This window comes from Anser cygnoides, chromosome 5, assembly GCF_040182565.1.
Source record: "Anser cygnoides isolate HZ-2024a breed goose chromosome 5, Taihu_goose_T2T_genome, whole genome shotgun sequence".
Lineage (NCBI taxonomy): Eukaryota > Metazoa > Chordata > Aves > Anseriformes > Anatidae > Anser > Anser cygnoides.
Window position 1 is genome coordinate 38,275,487 of NC_089877.1, and position 20,909 is coordinate 38,296,395.

General features: G+C 46.0%; 1 protein-coding gene across 1 annotated transcript; it reads left to right on the forward strand.

Moving 5' to 3' along the window:
• Window positions 1–4,522: 4,522 nt before the first annotated feature.
• TH (tyrosine hydroxylase) lies at window positions 4,523–20,519 on the forward strand. The gene is made up of 13 exons (XM_013191684.3): window positions 4,523–4,681; window positions 8,257–8,460; window positions 11,725–11,899; window positions 12,045–12,133; window positions 12,349–12,416; window positions 14,196–14,246; window positions 14,925–15,070; window positions 15,488–15,623; window positions 15,717–15,786; window positions 16,425–16,481; window positions 17,065–17,160; window positions 17,358–17,491; window positions 20,318–20,519. The coding sequence occupies exons 1-13, from the start codon at window positions 4,592–4,594 to the stop codon at window positions 20,475–20,477; spliced, it is 1,476 nt and encodes a 491-aa protein (XP_013047138.2). The 5' UTR covers window positions 4,523–4,591; the 3' UTR covers window positions 20,478–20,519.
• The last annotated feature ends 390 nt before the right edge of the window (window positions 20,520–20,909 follow it).

The following is a 20,909-nucleotide window of genomic DNA, read 5'->3' on the forward strand; positions in this document are numbered from 1 at the left end:
GATCTCCACACGATAGTTAGAATTTCTGGGGTGCTTTTTTTCCCCCTCTGTTTGGGAGCTCCCAGACCCCTCTTCAGTCTTTCCACTCAAAAGGACTGCCTTTTTTTTTTTTTTTTAATGAAAGCTGACTCCAGGAGCTGGGAATAAAATATTGGGTATCACAGACATAAATTAAAATCACAAGGACTGGCAATCCAGGAGGAGACCTGCTGCAATATATGTAGGAAGCTACTTTTCCGCACAAAGGTGAAATTCCCTGATGACCCTGTTAAAGAAGTTGCCTACGAGTTGAAATATAGTGGGCCAGAGGTGTCAGCAATTAGTTTTCCAACCATACAAGATGGCACGCTCCAAGAGATGGTGCTTTTTATTCCGCCACCCGCTCCTGACTGTCTGCTTGCTGCCCACATTTCCAAAGAGAAAATTGCTCCTAAGTGCTTCCCTATTGATCCGAGACAAGATGGTTATTTTGGATTCTGCAGTGGCGGGTGAATCATCAATACAAGGTTTCTGAATTTACACTTGCATGTTCCCAGTCCATTTCCTGAAGCAGAAATGGAGATTGCAGCTGTTTTTATCCCTAAAACTCAGGGTAAATTCCCAGTTCCTGGGGAGAGGGAGATGCCGAGTCAAGCAGCTTGACTTCTCTCTGAAAACCCATTCCCCAATAATTCACTGTTTTGCCTGAAATTGCATTGTTTTCTCTGAAAAGTTGATTGCTGTAAAATTTTCCCAGAATTGCAATTACATTTTTGACCAATGAGAGAAGAATTGATGGGTTTGGAGGCAAGATTTACGCAGAATGAGCACAAATTTTGACTCTGGCTGTGGAGTTGTGAGACCAGCCAGCCCTATGCTCCGAAACCAAGGGTGAGGGGGCATTTTTGGTGTGTTATAGGAATATTCTTAGATTTATCTGAAAACTGAGATGGCCTTCTGAAATGTGAAATCACGGACACAGAGGTTTGCACTTACTGCTGAAGGTGTTGGCTGTAATCCTTAAGTCATTGGATTTGCACCTGTGGGGAAGAACTATCCTTGGACACATCCCTTTAAAAATGCACTGATAAATACCACAGCATGGAGGCTGGGTGAGGTTGCACAGACCTACTCCATCTCCTACAGAAACCTCTGGGTCTTGCCACTTTTTTTTTTTCATGTCAGTGTTGTTTTTTTTTTTTTGTTTTGTTTTTCATTTTGCCCAGGGATTCACCCAGCGGTCAGAAGAACAATCCCGGCAACGGGGCTCTTCATTTCCCAGGGGTCACCTCTGTGACTTGGGAAACAGAGGACCCCGCACCTGACCCATCCATCGGAGCAGGTCTGAAGTTGCTAAGCCTCCCCTGATCTAGCAGTGCCTTTCTCCCAGGGTTGCAGCAAACATCTCAGAGCCCTTACCAAGGAGCTACACAGCTCTGCCCCTTGCTGCCCCCCTTCCCTTGGGCTCATCTGTTGTGACAGAGCATGAGCACAAAAGTCAGCGTCTTCTAGATAATAAGAGACTGCAAAGTTAAGCAAGAGATGTGGATTTTAATTACTTTTTTTTTTTTTCTTTTTCTTTTTTTCCTGCTGCTGCCCCAGTCCTAGGGAGCTGCAATGATGTGGAGGTCTAGGGTGTCATTATGGGTTATTAAACTCCTTTGAGGCACTCAGGGATGTTGAATGAAGAGGAATTAAAAAAAAAAAAAAACTCTTGATGGAGCTGGCTAACTGTAATTGCTTCGTGTGGCAGACAGTAATTATTCAGGCTAAGGAAGTGAAGAGGGAGAGAGTGCGGGCGGGTGGGAGAAAGAGCAATAGGGGGACCTGGTCACCCCACATGGCCATCAGGGCTGTCCTTCGGTTGTGATGGGAGGTGGCAGCTTGCCCTCCCGTGGGCAGACACGGTCCCTTTCTTTGGCCCTCAGGGGGCCACTTCTGCACCTCAGACCCTGCTCTTGCAGATCCCTTGGCCACCAGAGAGCCCCCCCAGCAGGCTGGGCTGTCATTGCCTTTTGCCACTGCTTCCCCATGCGACTCATACCAAGACCTGTTGCATTACACGCTGTTTTATGATTACATACAGCCACAGGCTGATGCACAGAGCTCTCTCCAGCTCCCACAGTAAGGGAGCAGGACTTCACTTTGTCTCTGTGCTGGAAAGCTTTTCCAAACAGTGCGGGGCTCTCGTCACCAGACAGAGAAGGGGAGACAGCTTAGCAGGGCTTACAGAAGAGTTGCATGCCTAATTTATCATCTCTGTAAAGGAGAGGGATTAAAAATCAAGAGCTTTGAGATGAACTAAGTAGAAGAACTGATGGGTTTAGATAGAGTGCTGGATTTTACAAGGAGAGAAACAATATGTAATGAAACAAAAGGAAATCAGAAAATATATTCAAAGTAATCCCATCTATTTGTACATTAGTCTTGAAAACTTCCCTGATATTATCAGCTCTTTTTAAAGCCCCTGTTTGTCAGAAGAGCCCTCATATGTGATCTGAGTATGTTGCAGCCTGCAGGAAGGCTGACTGGCTTGCTCTGTTCCCATATTTGTTAAAGTACTTCACCAATTTTCTCAATTCTTCACATGAACTGACATTTTAAGGCTATCCTTTCAGCAGCTTGATTACAAATTTGAATAAGTGGAACTTGCTTTGATGGCCGATTTTAGGTTTATCATCCTTGGCAAATGCTATTCTAAAAAGACCTTTAAGCTAAGTCAGTTACCAACAATAAAAGGTCTATCAAAATGGTTGTTCTTTCTGATTTTAAGGTAAGAAAACAGTATGAAGGAAATATTTTGAAACCTGTGTTTTCCTGAATTTGAACTGAAAACCACAAACCAAAAATACCGAAATTCTGAATTCAATGTGTTGTTTTAAAGCATTGCGCAAGTTAAAGAGTTTATCCAGACAAAAATATTCAAATACAAGTACTGTAACTCTCTCCTCCTACCCAAGTCCCCTTTTCTTTCCTAAACAGGTTGGCCCAATCTTGGAAAGGCTTTTCACTGTAAAATTTTCATACTATAAAGGTGGAAAAGTCTGTGAATAGTTTTAATCATACATTTCTTCAGTACTTAGCCTAACTATGGCTTTCCTTAGTATCTTTGCAACTTCATCCCAAGCCATTTAACACCCCGATGGCATGAAATTGCTTGGTGTGGCTGTAAATCTGCATAAGACAACTTCTCCAGCAAAGCAAACAGGCAGTGGCTGGAAAAGGCATCCTCCTCACTTCCTTTATATGCTTCCTTGCGGGGGAGTAGAGCATGTACAAACTAATGGAGCTCCAGAATCCCCAGTGGGTGCTCTTTGTTCATGTATAACATGAAGGATATATCAGTTTTACTTTTGCAGCCTCCTCTGTAGTTGCTTCTTTTTACTGCCAGTCTTCATAACTTACTGATATGGTTTGGGTTTGCTTTAAAGTCTTGTATTTTCATGAGACCTACCTCGGTATACAAGGAAGCACTAACAGCAGGGTGTCCCTGCTCTGGGAGAGGAGCTCGAAGGATGCTCAGCTCCTTCTTATGGTTCCCACTGTAACCAACAGCAGTGTCCTCAGCACCCGTAACAAGACAAGTTGCTTGACCCAAGTCAGAATTAATTTTGGCTCAGAACTGGGCCAAAATTTTAGCTGCTGCCAATTGCTCACGCAGGCTCCAGCATCTACCACCCTCCAGGCTCTGGGGGCTTCCCCAGTTGCCTTGGTGGGGCTGATCTGCACCCTGGTGTTCGCAGGAGGTGGCACAAACCCAGCTTCCACACCAATGAAGGCACCAGGTGCCCTCAGCAGACGACTTCCAAGGCATGCTCGCCACCAAGCATCCAGGGAAACCCGACTGGTTTCCCTGCCGCAGGGGCTTTGGACAGCCTGTCCCCCGTGCTGTGGTGGCTCACACAGAGCAGGACAACATTTCTTTGGTGCCAGAGAGCTGCTGTGGATCCCACGGGGGGAAAGGACCCCTCCTGCATTCAGCAGAACAAGATCCTCAGGTTAGGTCCTGAGGTGCCACCCACTGTCATAGTCCCAGAGGTCCTCAGCCATTTGGGTATTTGGCCTCTGGAAAATTACAGCAAAAGGAGCAAAGCCATCGGGAAGGCAGGATTGACAGGTGTTTTTTTTTTTTTCTCTCTCTGAAGCTTTTCTCACAAGCAAACAAGGAGAAAATAAAAGGCTGCATCTCTTTGTTCCTTTTATTTTGTCCTTTCACAGATCAAAATCCTTTCACACAATGCCCAAGCTGGGGAAGTAAATGTGCAGCAGTGAAATGTGGCACGAGAACGAACTCCACCAGAAGAAAGGGAAGTGGGGGGACGGAAAATGGAGCAGAAATCTTTTGGGCACAGCGGAACAAGTGGGGGGAGCAGCAGGTCTGCGAATGCAGGGTGTCTGCAATCTTTGTGGCAATTAGATTTAATGGGACAGAAACGTTTCTCTCCTTTACGTCCCCTCCTCCTCTCAGCCCGAGGGGGAGAAAGGAGGGAGGTGGTGATGGGGGGGGTGACGGGGTGGGGGGAAGATTTGAAAGTCTTTGACGTCAGCCTTGCCCTATAAAAAGCTGGCAAGGAGCTGAAAAGCAGAGAGCAGAGCTCGTGGCAGAGCGAAGATGCCAACCCCCAACATCTCCACCTCTGCAGCCAAAGGCTTCCGCAGGGCGGTGTCAGAGCTGGACTCCAAGCAAGCCGAGGCCATCATGGTAAGACAACCCTACCCCACTTCTTCCCCCCCCCCCCCCCCCCCCCCGAACAGTGCAGCCTCTCCTCTAGCTGTAGGCAGTGGCAGGCAGGGATAGAGAGGCCAATGCTGTCAGTGGGGGGCTTACCCCAGCCCTGGCTCCAGGCTGGCAGAAGAAAATTACCCACATGCTCCTCTCTACATATTGGTACGTGTGAAATGCAAAGATTTAGGGGGATGAAAGCTCAAACGAACATACTTCTACCCCCTTGCAACCAAAAGCAACTTAAAAAACCTCTAGACCTAAGGCAGGAGTAACAAGGTATCACCAATGTGTAATGCAATTTGAAAACTTTAATGCTCTTGCTGATTGCAAGGCAATAAATTGCACAGATTTCACCTGTTATAGCTTAATGAAAAAGAGTGCCTTTTATTTTGGGCTACGTGCAAGGCACAGGCAATTTGCTCCGTTTGTTTGCAGCTGCTCCGTCCCAATATATCCTTCCCCTGTTTCTATTCATGCTCCTCCCTGGATTGATTTAGGGCCCTGGTTTTACCTCGGGGAATACTTCTGCACACACCAAAGCTACAGGTGTAAGGGAAAGGAGAGGAAAACATCCCGCTGGGCTGCCATGTGCCTTTAAAAACCAAATTCTGGTGAACCCCTTGGACAGTCTCTAGGGACAATCCCCACCTAACCCAAATGGCTGGGACCCCAGGGAAAGGATGGAGACTGGTGGCATGGGACAGCCCTGCAGGTCAGGGACATGGCCAGGCTGTGGGTGGCCCTTAATGGCACAGGGAGGGGACACCCCTGGGATGCATGGTGGGAGGAAACACGGTGGAGGTAGCAAAACATGTTTTGGAGCATGTGGCATGTCAGAAAGGAAGGAAAACATTTGGCAAACAAAGAGGTAAGCTCTATTTCTCTAATAGATGAAAACTGGGGAAGGCTTCTGTCTCGTACAGCCATTTTCACCCTGGCAAAATAACAAATGCTCGTATGGTTCTTTGAAAATGGGGATATTCCAGGCTGCTTTGTCAAATCAGTACTCGAGACACTGGCTGCTGCCTGGTTATCGGGCAGGCTGGGCTGCTGCAACGTGTTTGGTGGGAAGCAGGGCACTGAGCAAGGGGCTGCAGGAATCTAGGTTCACTGGGTGCACAGGCAGGAGCGCAGCCACCTGGATGAGTGCCTCCTCCAGCCCAGAGCAGACATAAGACCTCAGCACCCCTTCTTTGAATAGAGATTCTCAGAACAGCAAAACCAAATTAAAAAAAAAGCCAAAAACCAAATTAAAAAAAAAAAATCGAAAGCCCTCTTGCCTAGCTTAGGAGATTGCCATGATCCTATGGTTTATTCTGCTGGTTTGTATCAAGTGAGGGGCATGGCTCTGCACTTATATGTGACAGCACGTCCCCAGCCTTCATGGAGTCCTCAGGCCATTGGCCACCCAGCCCCTGCCCACCACCACGTCAGCTCCAGCAGATCTGTCTCCCCTCTGAGCTTTGCAATCCCAGAACTCTTCCACACCAGAAGGTGTTTCACACATCAGCTGTGCCAGCCAGAGATAAAACTCACCCTGTTGAAAGTCTTTCTGTTGTATATTTAGATTTTCTACTGCTAATACGTTTTTACAAGACACCTTGTAGCTGCAGCAGGGCTTTGGTTGCAGTGTTCAAGCAGATGGCAGCTATATGCCAAAGTGCAGGAAGGATTGCCCAGGACTGTTGCAAACAATGAGCCCAAATGCTTTAATTCAGAGCATTGTATTTTTAATGGTTATTCTCAGGCTGGACACACAGACCAGCAGCAATTTCAAAGTAAAAACTAAGTACTCCTTTGTACGAAGTGAATGACATCAGACTCTAGCCCCAGATAGGTAAATGTTTTACAAAAAAAAATTAAACTTATTATTGTAGCTGGATAGGTATGCAGGGAGCTACTCCGTGGGGAAACTTGGAAATACTACATAACAACACCTTCCAAAGAATGGAAGGCATTTACCACGACAGATCAGTTTGGGTACTTTATATGCAAAAATGCCTAAATCCCCTCCCAAAAGGAGATATTTCCCTGATGAGCACAAACGTGAGAGGCAGTGGAGACAATGTTGAGAGGGAAAGCACACAACCAGGCAGCAGGCAGACAGACCCCTCACCACCCTGCTGCTCTTCTCCCTAACAAAATCCAGCCTTGGTCATATTTTTCTATTCTTTTTTAAACTTCCCCACCCAAACCATGCTGGTGTAGAGCTAAGCAGCTCCCAGGACCCCTCAACAGAGACTGGACCCCCTGCTCCTGCCTGCCAGTGACACAGGTTCTCACACCATCAAACCTTTCAGTGCCTTTTTTTAGGCTGATTTACAGCCTAAACGGCCGGGGGGGGGGGGGGGGGGGGGGGGTTGGGTCTGGCTCCCCTCCTCTGCCCCTCTCCATCCCAGAGGAAAAATCATATTGCACCTTGGGGCACAATGCAATAAAACTTCTGTAGCTAAAGCATTCTGGATAGCTGCAGAGCGCAGATCCTGGGGCTAGCACAAGACTGTTTGCCCTACTTATTGCAGGCACCTGAAAGCAAACAGCAGCTTAGCTTTAAGCGTGGTATCAATGTAAAACACACGCTTAAAGCTGAACACATATTCGCAAGCTCTTAAAAGTTAAAGTTACAGCCCAGGATATTTATTAGATCTCTTCTCTCTTTGGGCACGAATACTGCCAATTTAGACAAGTGGCAATATGTACTTATTTGTTAGACAATATTTCTCAGTGCTGCAAGGAATAAAGTGGTTGAGGATCAGCAAATATTATTCCAGAGGGGTGTCTTTATTAAAAAAAAAAAAAAGGGCTGTGGAGAAGCTCGTGGGCTGATGGCTAGAGGTGCTGTGTTTTCCAGGCTGTATTTCAAATGTCAGGGTAGCCCTGAAGCCAGGTTTATGTCAGCTTAAAGCATCCAAGAAGGTTTTCAGAGGAAACATCGTGTTGGGCTTTGAAAATTAGAGAGAAAACAGACTTAGTAGCTGAGCAGGCTATGCTTTTCAAAGGAAGACCTCAAAAATTTCACAAGATAGGTAAGGCATTCCTTGTTTAGCAGAAGCTATTTTCCAGATATTTTCATCAGAAAATGGCTGTGGGATGTGTGTTTCAGTGCAGCTGGGGGTGTGCAAGCAGCAAGGGCACAGCTGTGGGCTTCAGCTGTCCCTCAGTGTCTTTTTCTCAAATGGCTTCATGTTTATCTAACACCTCTCCCCTTCACTTCATCAGACACTTGAAAAGCATGCAAGATTGTTTCTGATTTTTAGTTTTTGAAAAATATTGAAAGCTTTTGCTATGGAAGTTGAGGGGAGAAGCCCACTTTAGTCATACCACAAGCATATTTTGCACAGATTTTCCCCAAAGCTCCACATTCCTGAGTTCACTCCTAATGCCTCGGTCCTCCTCCTCAAACCTTCCTCTGCAAAGTTGGGCAAGTCAGCACAACCTTCCCCATCTTCCCCTGTACAGACACCTTGCTCACATCTCACCCAGCTACTGGGGTCGCCTCTGATCCCCTCTAGCTCTATTAGAAGTGTTATTTTTTTCTGTTCTGCCTCCAGTCTCCACGGTTCATCGGTAGACGTCAAAGCCTCATCGAGGATGCCAGGAAGGAAAGAGAGGCTGCAGCCGCAGCCACTGATGCCGCAGAGTCCACAGAGACCATTGTCTTTGAGGAGAAGGATGGGAGAGCCATGCTGAACCTCTTCTTCATGCTCAAGGGAGCCAAAACATCACCACTGTCCCGAGCACTCAAGGTGTTTGAGGTGAGTCCCTAACTGGTTTCACTGGCCTTGAGGAACACACTATACTTTTCATGGCGGTTCTGTGGGAAATAACACTTGAATCTACCAAAGACAATTCAGACTGGGTCTGACTACTGCAAGTTACAAGTTAATTGTCTGCATCATCTCCCCACAGTCATGCTTCACTCATGCCCTAGCATGCTCGCACTAGGAATGAGCCCTACCTCTGCACTTTAGTGCTTTTATAACACTCTGGGCTGGATTTTGCTTAATTACTGGAGTCAGCCACACAACTTGACACCCACAATCCACAACCACATTGCTTGTAGCATACTGACAGCCCCCTCTACTGCTCAGCACTTCAGCTTCATGCACAGGGCTCTGATTCCACATTCAAAACATGCTGTGTGCCCTGCATGGTTACAGAGTAGGTCCCCCTTCTGCAGTACTGCTCAGCACCTGGGTCAAGGCTTTGTTAGTCTCTGATTTGTGTGGTAAAGGTTGGTTCCCCCACAGAGGTGCAGCCTGTAAATGGCTTTAACATCAAGGGAAACTCTTAACTTGTTGAGCTTTATTTTCCCCCTAGCCAGCAATATAATCTTCTGTTATCTAGGATCTCAGTACCACGAATAAAAAGACTGAGATAAGCCATGGCTATTTGAACAGGAACCAAAATATGACAATTTACATTTATATAGTGCATTATCATCCAGAAAGGATCAAAAGTGTTTTGCAAACTTAGGGTCTGAGCTATGTTTTATCTATGGTAGTTTAATCTCATTAACTTCAGCAGAGAGGAGAGGACAATTTGTTCCTATTAATCAGTCACGTGGGTTGTAAGGGACATCCAGGGGTCTCTGGTCCAAACTTCTGCTCAGAGCAGGTCTGGTTGCAGCAGATTGCTCAGGGCCATGTTTGTTGCATTTTGAGTATCACCAAAGCAGAGATTCCATAGCATCCTTGCAAACCCCCGTGTGCTGTTGGTTTTTTGTCTTTTTTTTTCCCCCCAATGAATTTGCTTTCAGTTTGTCTGCATTGCCTCTTGTCCTCCTGTCATGCACTTTTAAAATGACCCTGGCTCTGTCTTCTTTACACCCTCCCACCAGGTACTAGTACACAGCAATCTCTCCCCTGAACCTTCACTTTTTAAGCCTGAGCAAATCCAATTCCCTTCCTCTTTCTTCATATAACACTGTGCTCCAGACACCTGTACACCTTGGCATCCCTCCACTATACCTGTTACAGCACATCAATGCCTTTCTTCTATGAGACACAGCACTCCAGATGTAGTGTCCCTCATCCCAGATAGAGAGGAGGAATCACTTCCCTTGACCTGTTTTCTACAGTCTTGTTACTACACTTCAGTATGTGGCTGGCCTTGGTCATCACAAAGGCATGCTGCTAGCTCATATATTGATATACATTACTATAAAACACTTTCTCCATCACAAAATGCAACCATTTCTGGGATAAAACCAGACCATAAGCAACACCATATAGCCAACCACTACACAACAATTATATTTGGGGGATACGCATTTCCCCTTAATCAGAGGACATTCTGGCTATAGAGCATGCAGCGCTACCTCTGACATTTTTGTGAAAAGTGCTTCAGATCTTCAACCATTACAAAGCATCTTGCATCTTCTCTACAAAGACTGTTTCGAGAAAAGTTTTTTGTGCAACATATGATTCTTGTCTTAAGACCAAAAGAATCTGTAACATACGCCTATGAGAAAACAGTCTTGGCATTGCCATGGCTGGGTCTCCTTCCTAAGAGAAGTTCAGAGCTGCCAGAGAAGGCATGAAAGATTCATCAGTGTAACATCTCAAATGTAACACACCGCTTAGAGGGTATGAAACATGGAAGTATAGGTTCTTGTAGTTGGTAGATTTTGTTACAGTGCATCTATAATTTAAACAATTTTTAAATGTAAAGCAAGAAGTAGGGGCAGTTTATGTCCAAATATTGTTTCTTTCTCATGCAAATTACTTGCTACATAAAGATCTCTCCTGGTAAAAAAGCTCTTTGAGCTTGTCACAGAGAGAGCTTTAAAGATAATAAAAAGTCAAGCATGTCAAGCCACAACAGAGAAAGATTCATTTCCTAGATCCCTCTGGCAATGCAGGTACAAGATATGAAAGCAGATGGGCATAATGACATTTGCCTCATCATGAACCAGGCTGCAGGGAAGCTGGTTTCACTCTGCTGTATGTGTTACATGCAGCCAAAGCATAGGTAATGCAATCACAGCTGTCAGATTAATGCAAAGGTATTGATTGTTGAGGGGACAATGTAATAGTGTAGTTGGTAGATACATTCAAAAACACAATCCTAAATTTAATTTACCTGTGGCATTGCATCTGTTCCCTCTCATCTTTCTGCCTCTAATTAACAAAAGAAATTGTGTCCTTTCTTCTACCACAGGTCTCCCAGAGACATTGGAAAGGTTGGGTCATTGCAGGGACTTGGGCTTATACTAACAGTTTTCACAGAGCTGAAGATAATATCCAAAAAAACCTACTAGGGCCCTTCAGAAAACTATAGACTGTTTTGTCTCATTCTTTGAGTGAATTCAGTTCTGATAGAGCCCCACATTAACAGTACTAGAGTCTGGACAGAGCTCAGCATATAGCTGGATGTAGGCAGAACAAATGTTCTTCAAACTCTTCCTCTGCTCCTCAAGAACCCTTACAAAATAAACGAACAGAACAAATCAGTTTCTCTTACCCTTTTGATCATTTCAGCATTGAGATATGAGTTTCACAGGCGTCTTCATATCAACAACTATTGGCAAGAGTGAAGCCAGACTCTTCTGATGTGGGGCATTAAGCAGCAGTGAGATAGTCAAACATTTGTGATGTAGGCACGGGGACCTCCATCTCCATCATGGGCCGGCCCAGGCAGCTGCGGTTCAGCACCACGGCCAGCACCCCAAGCCTGCCTGAGCCTGCCCCTCCTACATCAGCGCCCCCAAATTTAGGAGACTGAAGGAAAAGGGGATCATAGGAGTTGGCTTTTGGCTCTGTCGATTTGCCCTCTTGATCCAATTTCCTCTGCCACTGTGAAAGTTTTCTGCTGGTAAATCACTGACCAGCCCAACTGATTGTCTGTCCAGAAACAAAACCCATGGAATTAATAGGTAAGTGTTTACCTCAGTTAAAAAAATAAAAAGGACAATGGGGACCTCCCCCCACACACACATCTTTGGAGAGTACCAGTAGGTGTTTCATGTGTTACAGACTTGTTTAATGTTTTTGTTCTCTTTCTCCCTGTTCTACAAGACATTTGAAGCTAAAATTCACCACCTGGAGACAAGACTGAGCCGAAAGCCCCGTGAAGGGACCGCTGAATTGGAGTATTTTGTGCGCTGTGAAGTCCACAGCTCTGACCTCAATACTTTCATTAGCTCCATCAAGAGGGTAGCAGATGATGTGAGGACCACTAAGGAAGACAAATGTAAGAAACTTACAAAATATTTGATATTAATATTTGATATATAAAAGGCAGCTGCCTCAGGGTCACCTCCTTGCACACTTCTCCATTGAGTCCCATATCCATCTTCCATTTCCAGTCAGTTTTTCCTCCTTCTCTTTCCCCACAGTTCACTGGTTTCCCAGAAAGATCTATGAATTGGACAAGTGTCACCATCTGGTCACTAAATTTGACCCTGACTTGGACCTGGATCACCCGGTGAGTTAGTCTGCACAGGCACATCTTTGCATTTGAATTCTGAGCCATCCCTCAGAAGGAAGGGGCTGAAGAACAACCATTGATGCAGCTGGTTGCGGAACTGTAGTGCAACCACCACCACAAGAGAATTTGCTCCAGCCAGTGATAAATGTTATTGGGTTAAAAATTTAGTAACTGATTAAAAATCATGTCTCTGTTCCTATTTGTCATCCCAGGGCTACTCTGACCAAGTATACCGCCAGAGGAGGAAATCAATAGCAGAAATCGCTTTTCACTATAAGCAGTAAGTCTTTCCTAGCATCCATATAGAAATAACACCATGACAATGCAGCCTATTGGGAACTCTTTATGCTACTTGCATGAGACTTCTTGTTTTGTCCTCCATTCAGCCTTGCCAGCTCCTCATGTGTTTTTCTCCATGCATTTCAGTTTCTTCCTAATTTAAAAATGTCTGCAGTCCTTAATTCATACATGAATAAAGCCAGAATACACCTCCTGCATAACAAAAGCTGCTCATAATTCCATCAGATCTCTAACTTCGTTTTGAAACGTAGCATCTCTTTCAGAATATCTAGTCTCAACTTCAAAGTTTCACATACCGAAAAATATACCACATGCCTAGAAAATTTGTTCCCATGGCTTATTATCCTGGCTATGGAAGAAGTTTTTTTTTTAATTATTTAACATTTAATATTTTAAGTGCAAAATGATCTTTGGTAGCTTTAGCTTTCACCCAGTGGATCATACTTCTTTCTACATACTACCTAGTAGTCTTTCAACTGCCAGATGGAATTCTGCTATCAGACTTTTTTTTTTTTTTGCTGTGCTGGCATTTATAGAATCTTAAGAGGTTTGCCTCTTAACTGCCTCTGATAAATTAAGTAGATTCCAGTAATGACCTCATCATGGTCTTCTATAGAATTAAGACCATCTCTTGTACTCCTACTTAATACTTTTGTTCTGACGTATGCAGTGATAGCTCTCAATATTTTTGCTACAACATCAGTCAGCTCTAATATTCAGTTGGGTTTGTAAAGTATTCCCTAGATCCTACTCAGTAGTGCTGACTTCCACTGTAATGTCCCACTCTCTAAGCAGGACTTTAAATGTAGATTCCTGTAGAGAGCCATGCTGAAAGCAGGCTGTGGAAATTATCTGGGTCCCCTTCTTTCAGCTACCTATGCAACTGATGTATCCCAGCACAACTTACTGCTCTGTTTGGTTTCATGTTTATTGCAAATTTGAAGTCCAGAGTACACCCATTGATATTTTTGTCCTGTACTAATACTAAATGCATGGAAAGTCACTGTGCCAGCAACGATGCCCTGAGGCACCCAAGAAAAATGCTCTCCTAAGATAATGCAAACATTTAGTATGCCTTCTCTTGAATCTAGTCTGCAGGTTAGCATTCACAGTCTGCTGTGTAACATCCCTTCAGGCTGTGAATGGAACAGAAACTATACTTTATCTCTGTCATATGTGAATATCTCATATGTTTAAATACAGAATGGAAGGATTTAGGAAATACAATTGTTAATTATGAAGTAGAAAAGGCAAGTGTCAGTCTTCAGTTCCCATTTATAATATTGCTAAGATTCATTTATCTTGCTGCCTTTAATCTCACTGACAATACATTTTTCTGCAGTTCAAATACATTTAGTTTTCCTTATTATCTGCTTTTATTTCCCACCCACTGATTCATTTCCCCAGCCATCAGCTCCCTGTAGCTCAGGCACACAAAATTAATTTCTCACAAAAGGTTTCCCATTTTTCTAGTAAAAAAACATTTGGGCTGGAAAATCCTAGTCCAGCTAAGCTTTTGCTCATCCCTTGTTTATTTATAACCTCTGGTTGAACTAATGCTTTTCTCTGTCTGTATTTGTTGCACCCGTTTGTTGCAAATGACCCATTACCAGAGGGCTTGTCCTCCCTGTCACTTGGTTTGGTTTAAAGAAGATTAATCAACATCATACAGAGCTTCTCCAAGGGGCTTCCTTCTCAATGGGGAGAGCAGCCTGCCTCATGCCCTGCTGCTGTCAGTAATGGTGTGCTTGCCTTGCAGCGGGGACCCAATCCCTCACGTGGAGTACACAGCAGAGGAGATCGCTACCTGGTGAGCACTGGTTTAACCCACAGCCTTTAGTGGCTTCAACACCAAAGGCTAGGAATTGAAACCTAAATTGTTCTGGTGTGATATTTTGAAAAAAAGTACCAGGAGCATAAATATCCTACTTAATGATTTGTTGTAAAAGCCACTAACATGTTGCAAGTTTTTTATTTTTTTAGATGGTAGGGACTGCATGCAGGAGAGCAAGCTGTCTCTAAAACAGTGATGCTCTGTCTCCTTCTCTCCTGGGGCTGTACCAAAACCACATTCACTCCGCAAACTGCAGGAGTTTCCTCCAGAGGAGCTTAACCAAAGAGCCGGTTATATCTGGAGTCCTGCTTATATGACTCCTTATATGACCTCCCCCTTATATCGACTGTCTTCATAGTGCAGTTTCAGAAACTAATTTAGAGGGAATATATTAATATATATCCAGTTACTAGCTTGTATATGGTCTTCTGACCTTCAGGTCAGTGCAGGTAGGTCTGTGCAGACATGACTACCGACACTGCAGACTCATTTGAATATGTGTACACATTCGTGCAAACCTACAGACATACAAAGAGACAGACATAGCAGTGCAGAAAGTAAAGGCAAGAAATCTAGAGGCATGAGCACTTGGCAGCATATAACCAGAGGGCATGAGTGGCCAAGCCACTGAATGTGTCATCTCTCATCCTGAAGGAAGGAGGTGTACAGCACTCTGAAGAGCCTATATCCAACCCATGCCTGCAAGGAGTACCTCGAAGCTTTTAATCTACTGGAGAAATTCTGTGGCTACAATGAGAACAACATCCCCCAGCTGGAGGAGGTCTCCCGCTTCCTGAAAGGTGGGTACAAGCCTGGCATGGAGCAGAGGAAAGCCCAGGGGACCGAGCTCTAGGTCTGCCAGGGCTGCAGATTGGTGGTGACAGCAAGGATGGGGAAATTAAACAAGGAGGAGAGCACGAGCTGAGACGTGGGAGAAGAGCTGGTGGAGGTTTGTGCATGGCCCAGAGGACAGGGTTAGACCCCAGGATGTGGGGGCTGCAGCTAAACCTGGTGGGCTACACCTGAAGGCCAAGCCCATCAATGACCCCTAACAAGCAGAAGTTGCTGCTCAGTAGGAGCACAAACATCAGTCTGGGCACTGAAGAAGCCCATTAGTTTCCAGCACTGAAGATTTTGCTTTCAGTGCTGAAAACACAGGATACGAGCACAGCCTGTGAGCTGTACCCCCACCACAAGGGCCACATGCACTGTTTCAGAGAGGACCGGCTTCCAGCTCCGGCCCGTGGCCGGCCTGCTGTCCGCACGGGACTTCCTCGCCAGCCTGGCTTTCCGTGTGTTCCAGTGTACGCAGTACATCCGCCACGCGTCCTCACCCATGCACTCCCCTGAGCCGTGAGTACTCCAGCAATGAACATTTCACTCTTCCCTAATGGGCAAGCTATCTGCTGCTGACCATGCTTTCCTCCTTCCCCTGGGCAATGGCAGGGACTGCTGTCATGAGCTGCTGGGGCACGTCCCGATGCTGGCCGACAAGACGTTTGCCCAGTTCTCTCAGGTAAGGTGGCCATCTGCTTCTTCACCCTGAGAACACCAGGCACTAGGTGGGACACCAGACTGACCTCGGTGGCGTGCTTCTGGCAAAGGGGTCCAAAGATGTTGCCTGGAGGAGAGCTGCTCCTCTCCAGACTTCACCTGGGTTTTTACTGCACCAGCAGCTGGGCACATTTAACCTGAACACAACAAGCCCACAGGAGATGCATGGCAGTTCAGGGAACTGATATCTGCTGTCTCAAGGCAATAAAAACTGAGCAACCTGTAAGAGCCTCATTCACACCCTTTTGGTAACCATCAAGGAAAAGGTGGGTTTGAGGAAAAGAGGGCAAGGAGTGTTTTGCTGGTGGTAAAGGAAGGGGATCCCAAAAACAGTGGATGGAGGTACTTGCCTGGAAGTGCAGTGGGGCAGCTGGACAATGCCTGGGTCAGGAGGCACTAGGCAGGAGAAGGAAGAGGCCACAAAATAATGTGCAAAACCAGCATTTCAAACAAATGGTTCCAGCAGGAACACTGGAAAATGCGAACAAATTCCCTGACCTCAACTGCAGAGCAGGCTATGAAGTAGACAGGAATTCCCAACAGCAACAGCCTATTGCTGCAAATCTATCCTGAGGTCTACCCCTTCCCTTGTCTTTCCAGGACATTGGTCTTGCATCTCTTGGAGCAACTGATGAAGAAATTGAGAAACTGTCAACTGTAAGTTTTTCTCTCAGCATCATGGAGGCCCTGACCTCTCCACCAGCATGTCTGTGGTACTGGGGGGACTGGTACAGCCTGGTGTGCCCACATTTGTTAGCTTAGGGTCCCCAGCCCTCTTTCACGATGACCACGTAGAGCAGAGATCAGTTAAACAGCAGAGCTCATTTGCACATTAACCCAATTTTCACAGGCACCAGAGTATCATCAAGCATCATATTTCTAATGACAGCACTGCTGGTACCCTTTGGGATGGGATTAAATTAAATCCACTTCCTCTGCCTCTGCCTCAGCAAGGTGACCCATCCTGCTCCAAGGGCACCATGCGATGCCCAGGCATGCAGGGACCAGCCTGAGGACACCATGTCTGTCCTGACATGGCAGCAGTTTCACTTAGCACTCTGGCAGGGATTGGTGCAGGGTATGGCAGCAGGATATTTTCCTCTGTGCATTTGGTGGCCACGTCAGACACCAATTCCTTCAAACATCCCCAAACCCTTGCTGCAACACAAGGGCTCAGAAGGGACAGGGAGATGAAGAGGAAGAACTGTGTTGCCCATGTGTTTTTCTTTTTCTTTCACAGCTTTACTGGTTTACAGTGGAGTTTGGGCTCTGCAGACAGAATGGGATAGTCAAAGCCTATGGGGCCGGGCTCCTGTCATCTTACGGGGAGCTCATAGTAAGTCTCCTAACAAGTTACCTCTCTCCTCCAGACCCTATACTGCAAACACCTTCCTCCTCCAGACCCTATACTGCAAACACCTTCCTCCTCTGCACAGCTGCAATGACTTTATCTGACCTGTTCTCCACCTCTAGCATGCATGTCCTCCCCAGTTCCCCTCTTTTTATGCTGGCATTTCCTGCCTGTCTCCATAGCACTCCTTGTCAGACGAACCAGAGGTGCGGGACTTCGACCCCGATGCTGCTGCTGTTCAGCCCTACCAGGACCAGAACTACCAGCCTGTGTATTTCGTATCTGAGAGCTTCAGCGATGCCAAAAACAAACTGAGGTAGGACTGGGCACTGAGGGAGACCTAAACAGGGATACAAACCTAGAATATCAAAACAGGGCTTGGCACCTCAGCTACTTTGAGTTCAAGGTCTCAGAAGCACTCTAGAAAGTTAGGTTTTTCAAAAAGTTAGGCCTAAATAGGCATTCACTCATTTTTCACCTGTAGTAATTTGCCACAGGGCCCAGCTGTGGTATGATTTGCCCAAGTGTTGGTCTTGAGGGCTCAGATATGGAGGAGTGGGTCAGAGGGGGAGGTACTCATGGAGATAGGACTGAGGGAGTGAAAGAAAGGACAAACCTAGCTCCCTAGTTCTCATAGAAAGGAGTTAAAGACCATCTCCAGTTCCCAGGAAGGCCAAGCAACATAACAGTGGCAGGTCCAGAAATCAGAGACCCAAAGCACCCCCAGGACCTCCCCTGCTTCCTTGCTGCAGGAAGGCCAGGTGAGGAACCGGCCAGCCACACGGGAGCATCCCATCAGAATGTGTCCCTATGAAACACGCATGTTGGGTCATGTAAAAATTTTAGTATAGATGTGAAGAGCTGCTCAAAACAGTGTTGTTCTCTGAGTTTAGGAGGCAGAGAAGTGTTTCTTTCTGAGCAGCCACAGGACAACTTACACCTGTCATTTAACCAGGAAAAATCCCAGACATCATTAGTAGCTCAAGTTACATGGCACGGATATTTTTACCCATAGGTGGAAAGGAAGCTTTTGCCTCCTCATCTGGTTAATGTGTTAGCAGACCCCACACAGTATCCCACTAGTGTAATATGGTTTCCCTGTCACAAGTGACTGCAAACAGGATGGAGGCTGCAAGGGCAGCTCTACACAGAGATGTCAGATCAGAATAATATTTTCTCAGCCATCATTACAGGAGGAAAGCTCAGTCCTGCCACATTGAGCTCTCAGAGGAAACTTCTGTCTATACCGTTTTGCCTTAGCTTTGGGAGGACATAGGTTGAGATTAAGCACCACATGACATGCATGACTTTGCAGGTCCTGTAAATGGGGTATTTCACATAAATAATGTGGCAGGGATTGCTCTATTTCAACTTCTGCTTTTATGACACTCACTTGCACCACTCATGTAACCCAGAGTCCAGCTGCTCCAAAGCAAGCACCTGGGGAGCCCATCCTCTCACACACACTAGGCTGCTTTAAAAAAAACACCCAACTGTTGGCTCATGAGTCATTTCCTTCCATTTAAAAGGGAAAAATACACCACTTCATCAAGATTAGGCTATAAGGTTTTGGCAGTGACAGGCACTTTAAACAATCCTCTTTACAGACCACACAGATGTTACTCTATGAGGTGAAAATATTAAAATGTTCATATTATTTGCATTACTGGCAGCTACCACCATGGGATTGATTAACAACACTACCCCTCAAGAAAAGCTCTTTTCCCAGAGTTCTCCAGGGTGGGCATGCACCCACAGAACCCTTCCAGGCACCCACAGAGACCTGAACACTTCACCAAGGTGTCAGGCGAAAACATTTGTGTTAGAAGGCAAGTTTCTAACCGTCAGCAGAAGAAGGGGGGATGAGAAGTCCAAGCAGTTGTGCTAAGCGGCAGCACTGCAGGTGACAGCATTAATAAGCTGGGTGAGATAAGCCACATCTTTCAGGAAGCAAACTAAGTGGGTTTGCAGAAAACCCCTCCACTTGCACTCATTTCCCTTTCCTGCAGCACAGCAGCCCCCCTCAAGCACCAGCCTGCAAACTTTGGCTATATGGCCCCCAGTCTTCTCCTGAGACAGTGGGGTTTTCACCCTAAATCCCAGTAATTCACGGTTAGTCTTCCCCACAGCACACACAACCATGGGAGAAAGCAATGCGTTTCCCTCTTCGTGCAGACACATAGCAGCCACAAGAGGGTACCCTAAGCTAAGCAATTCAGGAGCAAAACAGTGAAGCCTCAGCAGCGAGCACGCCTACCCCAGCATGCCTCCCCACATCTTCCCAGACCTTTTCAGCACCAGATTTTAGCCACAAGCACCCACAATTAAATGCCCAATTCAATGTCAAGAGGTAAAGAAAAAACACAAGCCTACCTTCAAGAATACACATGCTAGCCTCTGAGCTGAGCATGAGAAGCGTCCCTTGATTTCTTTTCACCATCAGCTTCACGATCACTGGGCCATGTGCTTCTTTTAAAAAGGTATCAAGATCTTGCTCTTGAGGTGCATCAGGCAAAGTCAAGCTTGTCACTGAGATTCAGGCTTCAGTTGACCTTGGGTGCAAAACAGTTCAACTTTGCTCAGCTACACAGCTCAGGTGATGCCATTCCCATCCCCTTGCTCAGGTCTGAGCTGCTCCTGTCAGTCCCACCCTTAGCATGGCCTGCAGCCAGTCATCCCCTCCCCGTGCAGAGATTAGCAAATAAGCGAATGTCAGAAAGGATTTAGGAATCTAATACTATAATACCACACATTTTCTCTCCAATTAGCCTCTAAATCTCCTTGGCATTTTTGAAAAAGAAAAAGACAATTAAAGTAGAAAGTGCCTGGAGATAGCCACAGGGGAATAAGCGCAGTGCACCCTCCAGCGTGGTGCAGACCCTTGCTTTTCACCCCAGGAAATCCACAAACTCAGTGCCCCCCTTGCTGAACAGGAGTGATTTCAGCTAACCCTACAGCCCTATGAGGCTGGAAAAATGAGAAACCAAACAATTCATGTTAACCTAGATATTCTGCCTAAGGGAGGCATTAACCTGTTGTTGTCTGGGTGAACAGTGATAAGGAGGAGGAAGAGGAGGGTAGGAGCCAGGCTCCAGGACTCATTTCTTATGCCAAGCCCTCTGCACCCTTTCTTTCCTTGCAGGAGCTATGCGGCACACATCAAACGGCCTTTCTCGGTGAAATACGAGCCCTACACCCACAGCATCGAGCTGCTGGACAGTCCCCAGACCATCCGCCACTCCCTGGAAAGCGTAAGGGATGAGCTGCACTCGCTGATTAATGCACTCAATGTCATCAGTTAATATGAGAACTGGGCTCCTCCCTGCCCCTCTTCCCTCACAGCCCCAAAATGCCCTCACCTAGCTCCCAGGCCATTACTCCTACCTGTTTTCTCCACACATTTGCACTGCTGCCTGTCACCATGCTACCCCAAGAGTTTGTCTCCTTGGTATGCAGGGCCAGCTCAAAGGAGGGCAGAGGGATGGACCCAAAGCCTGCTGGCTTCTGGGGCAGCTTTTTTAGGGACTGCTGGGAGAGGCTTGGCACAGACCAAGCTGCAAAGTTGAAGTCAAGACTTGTGTAAGGAAAAGGAGGAAAGCTGCTTTACTGAAAGCTAGCTTTATTAAAGAAATAAGAGGTTTTTTTTTAATTTTAATTTTTATTTTTTTTGCCATTTGAGAGAATAAACTAACCCACTCTATAGCTCCAAAGCAACTCCACAAGGGACCACTGGT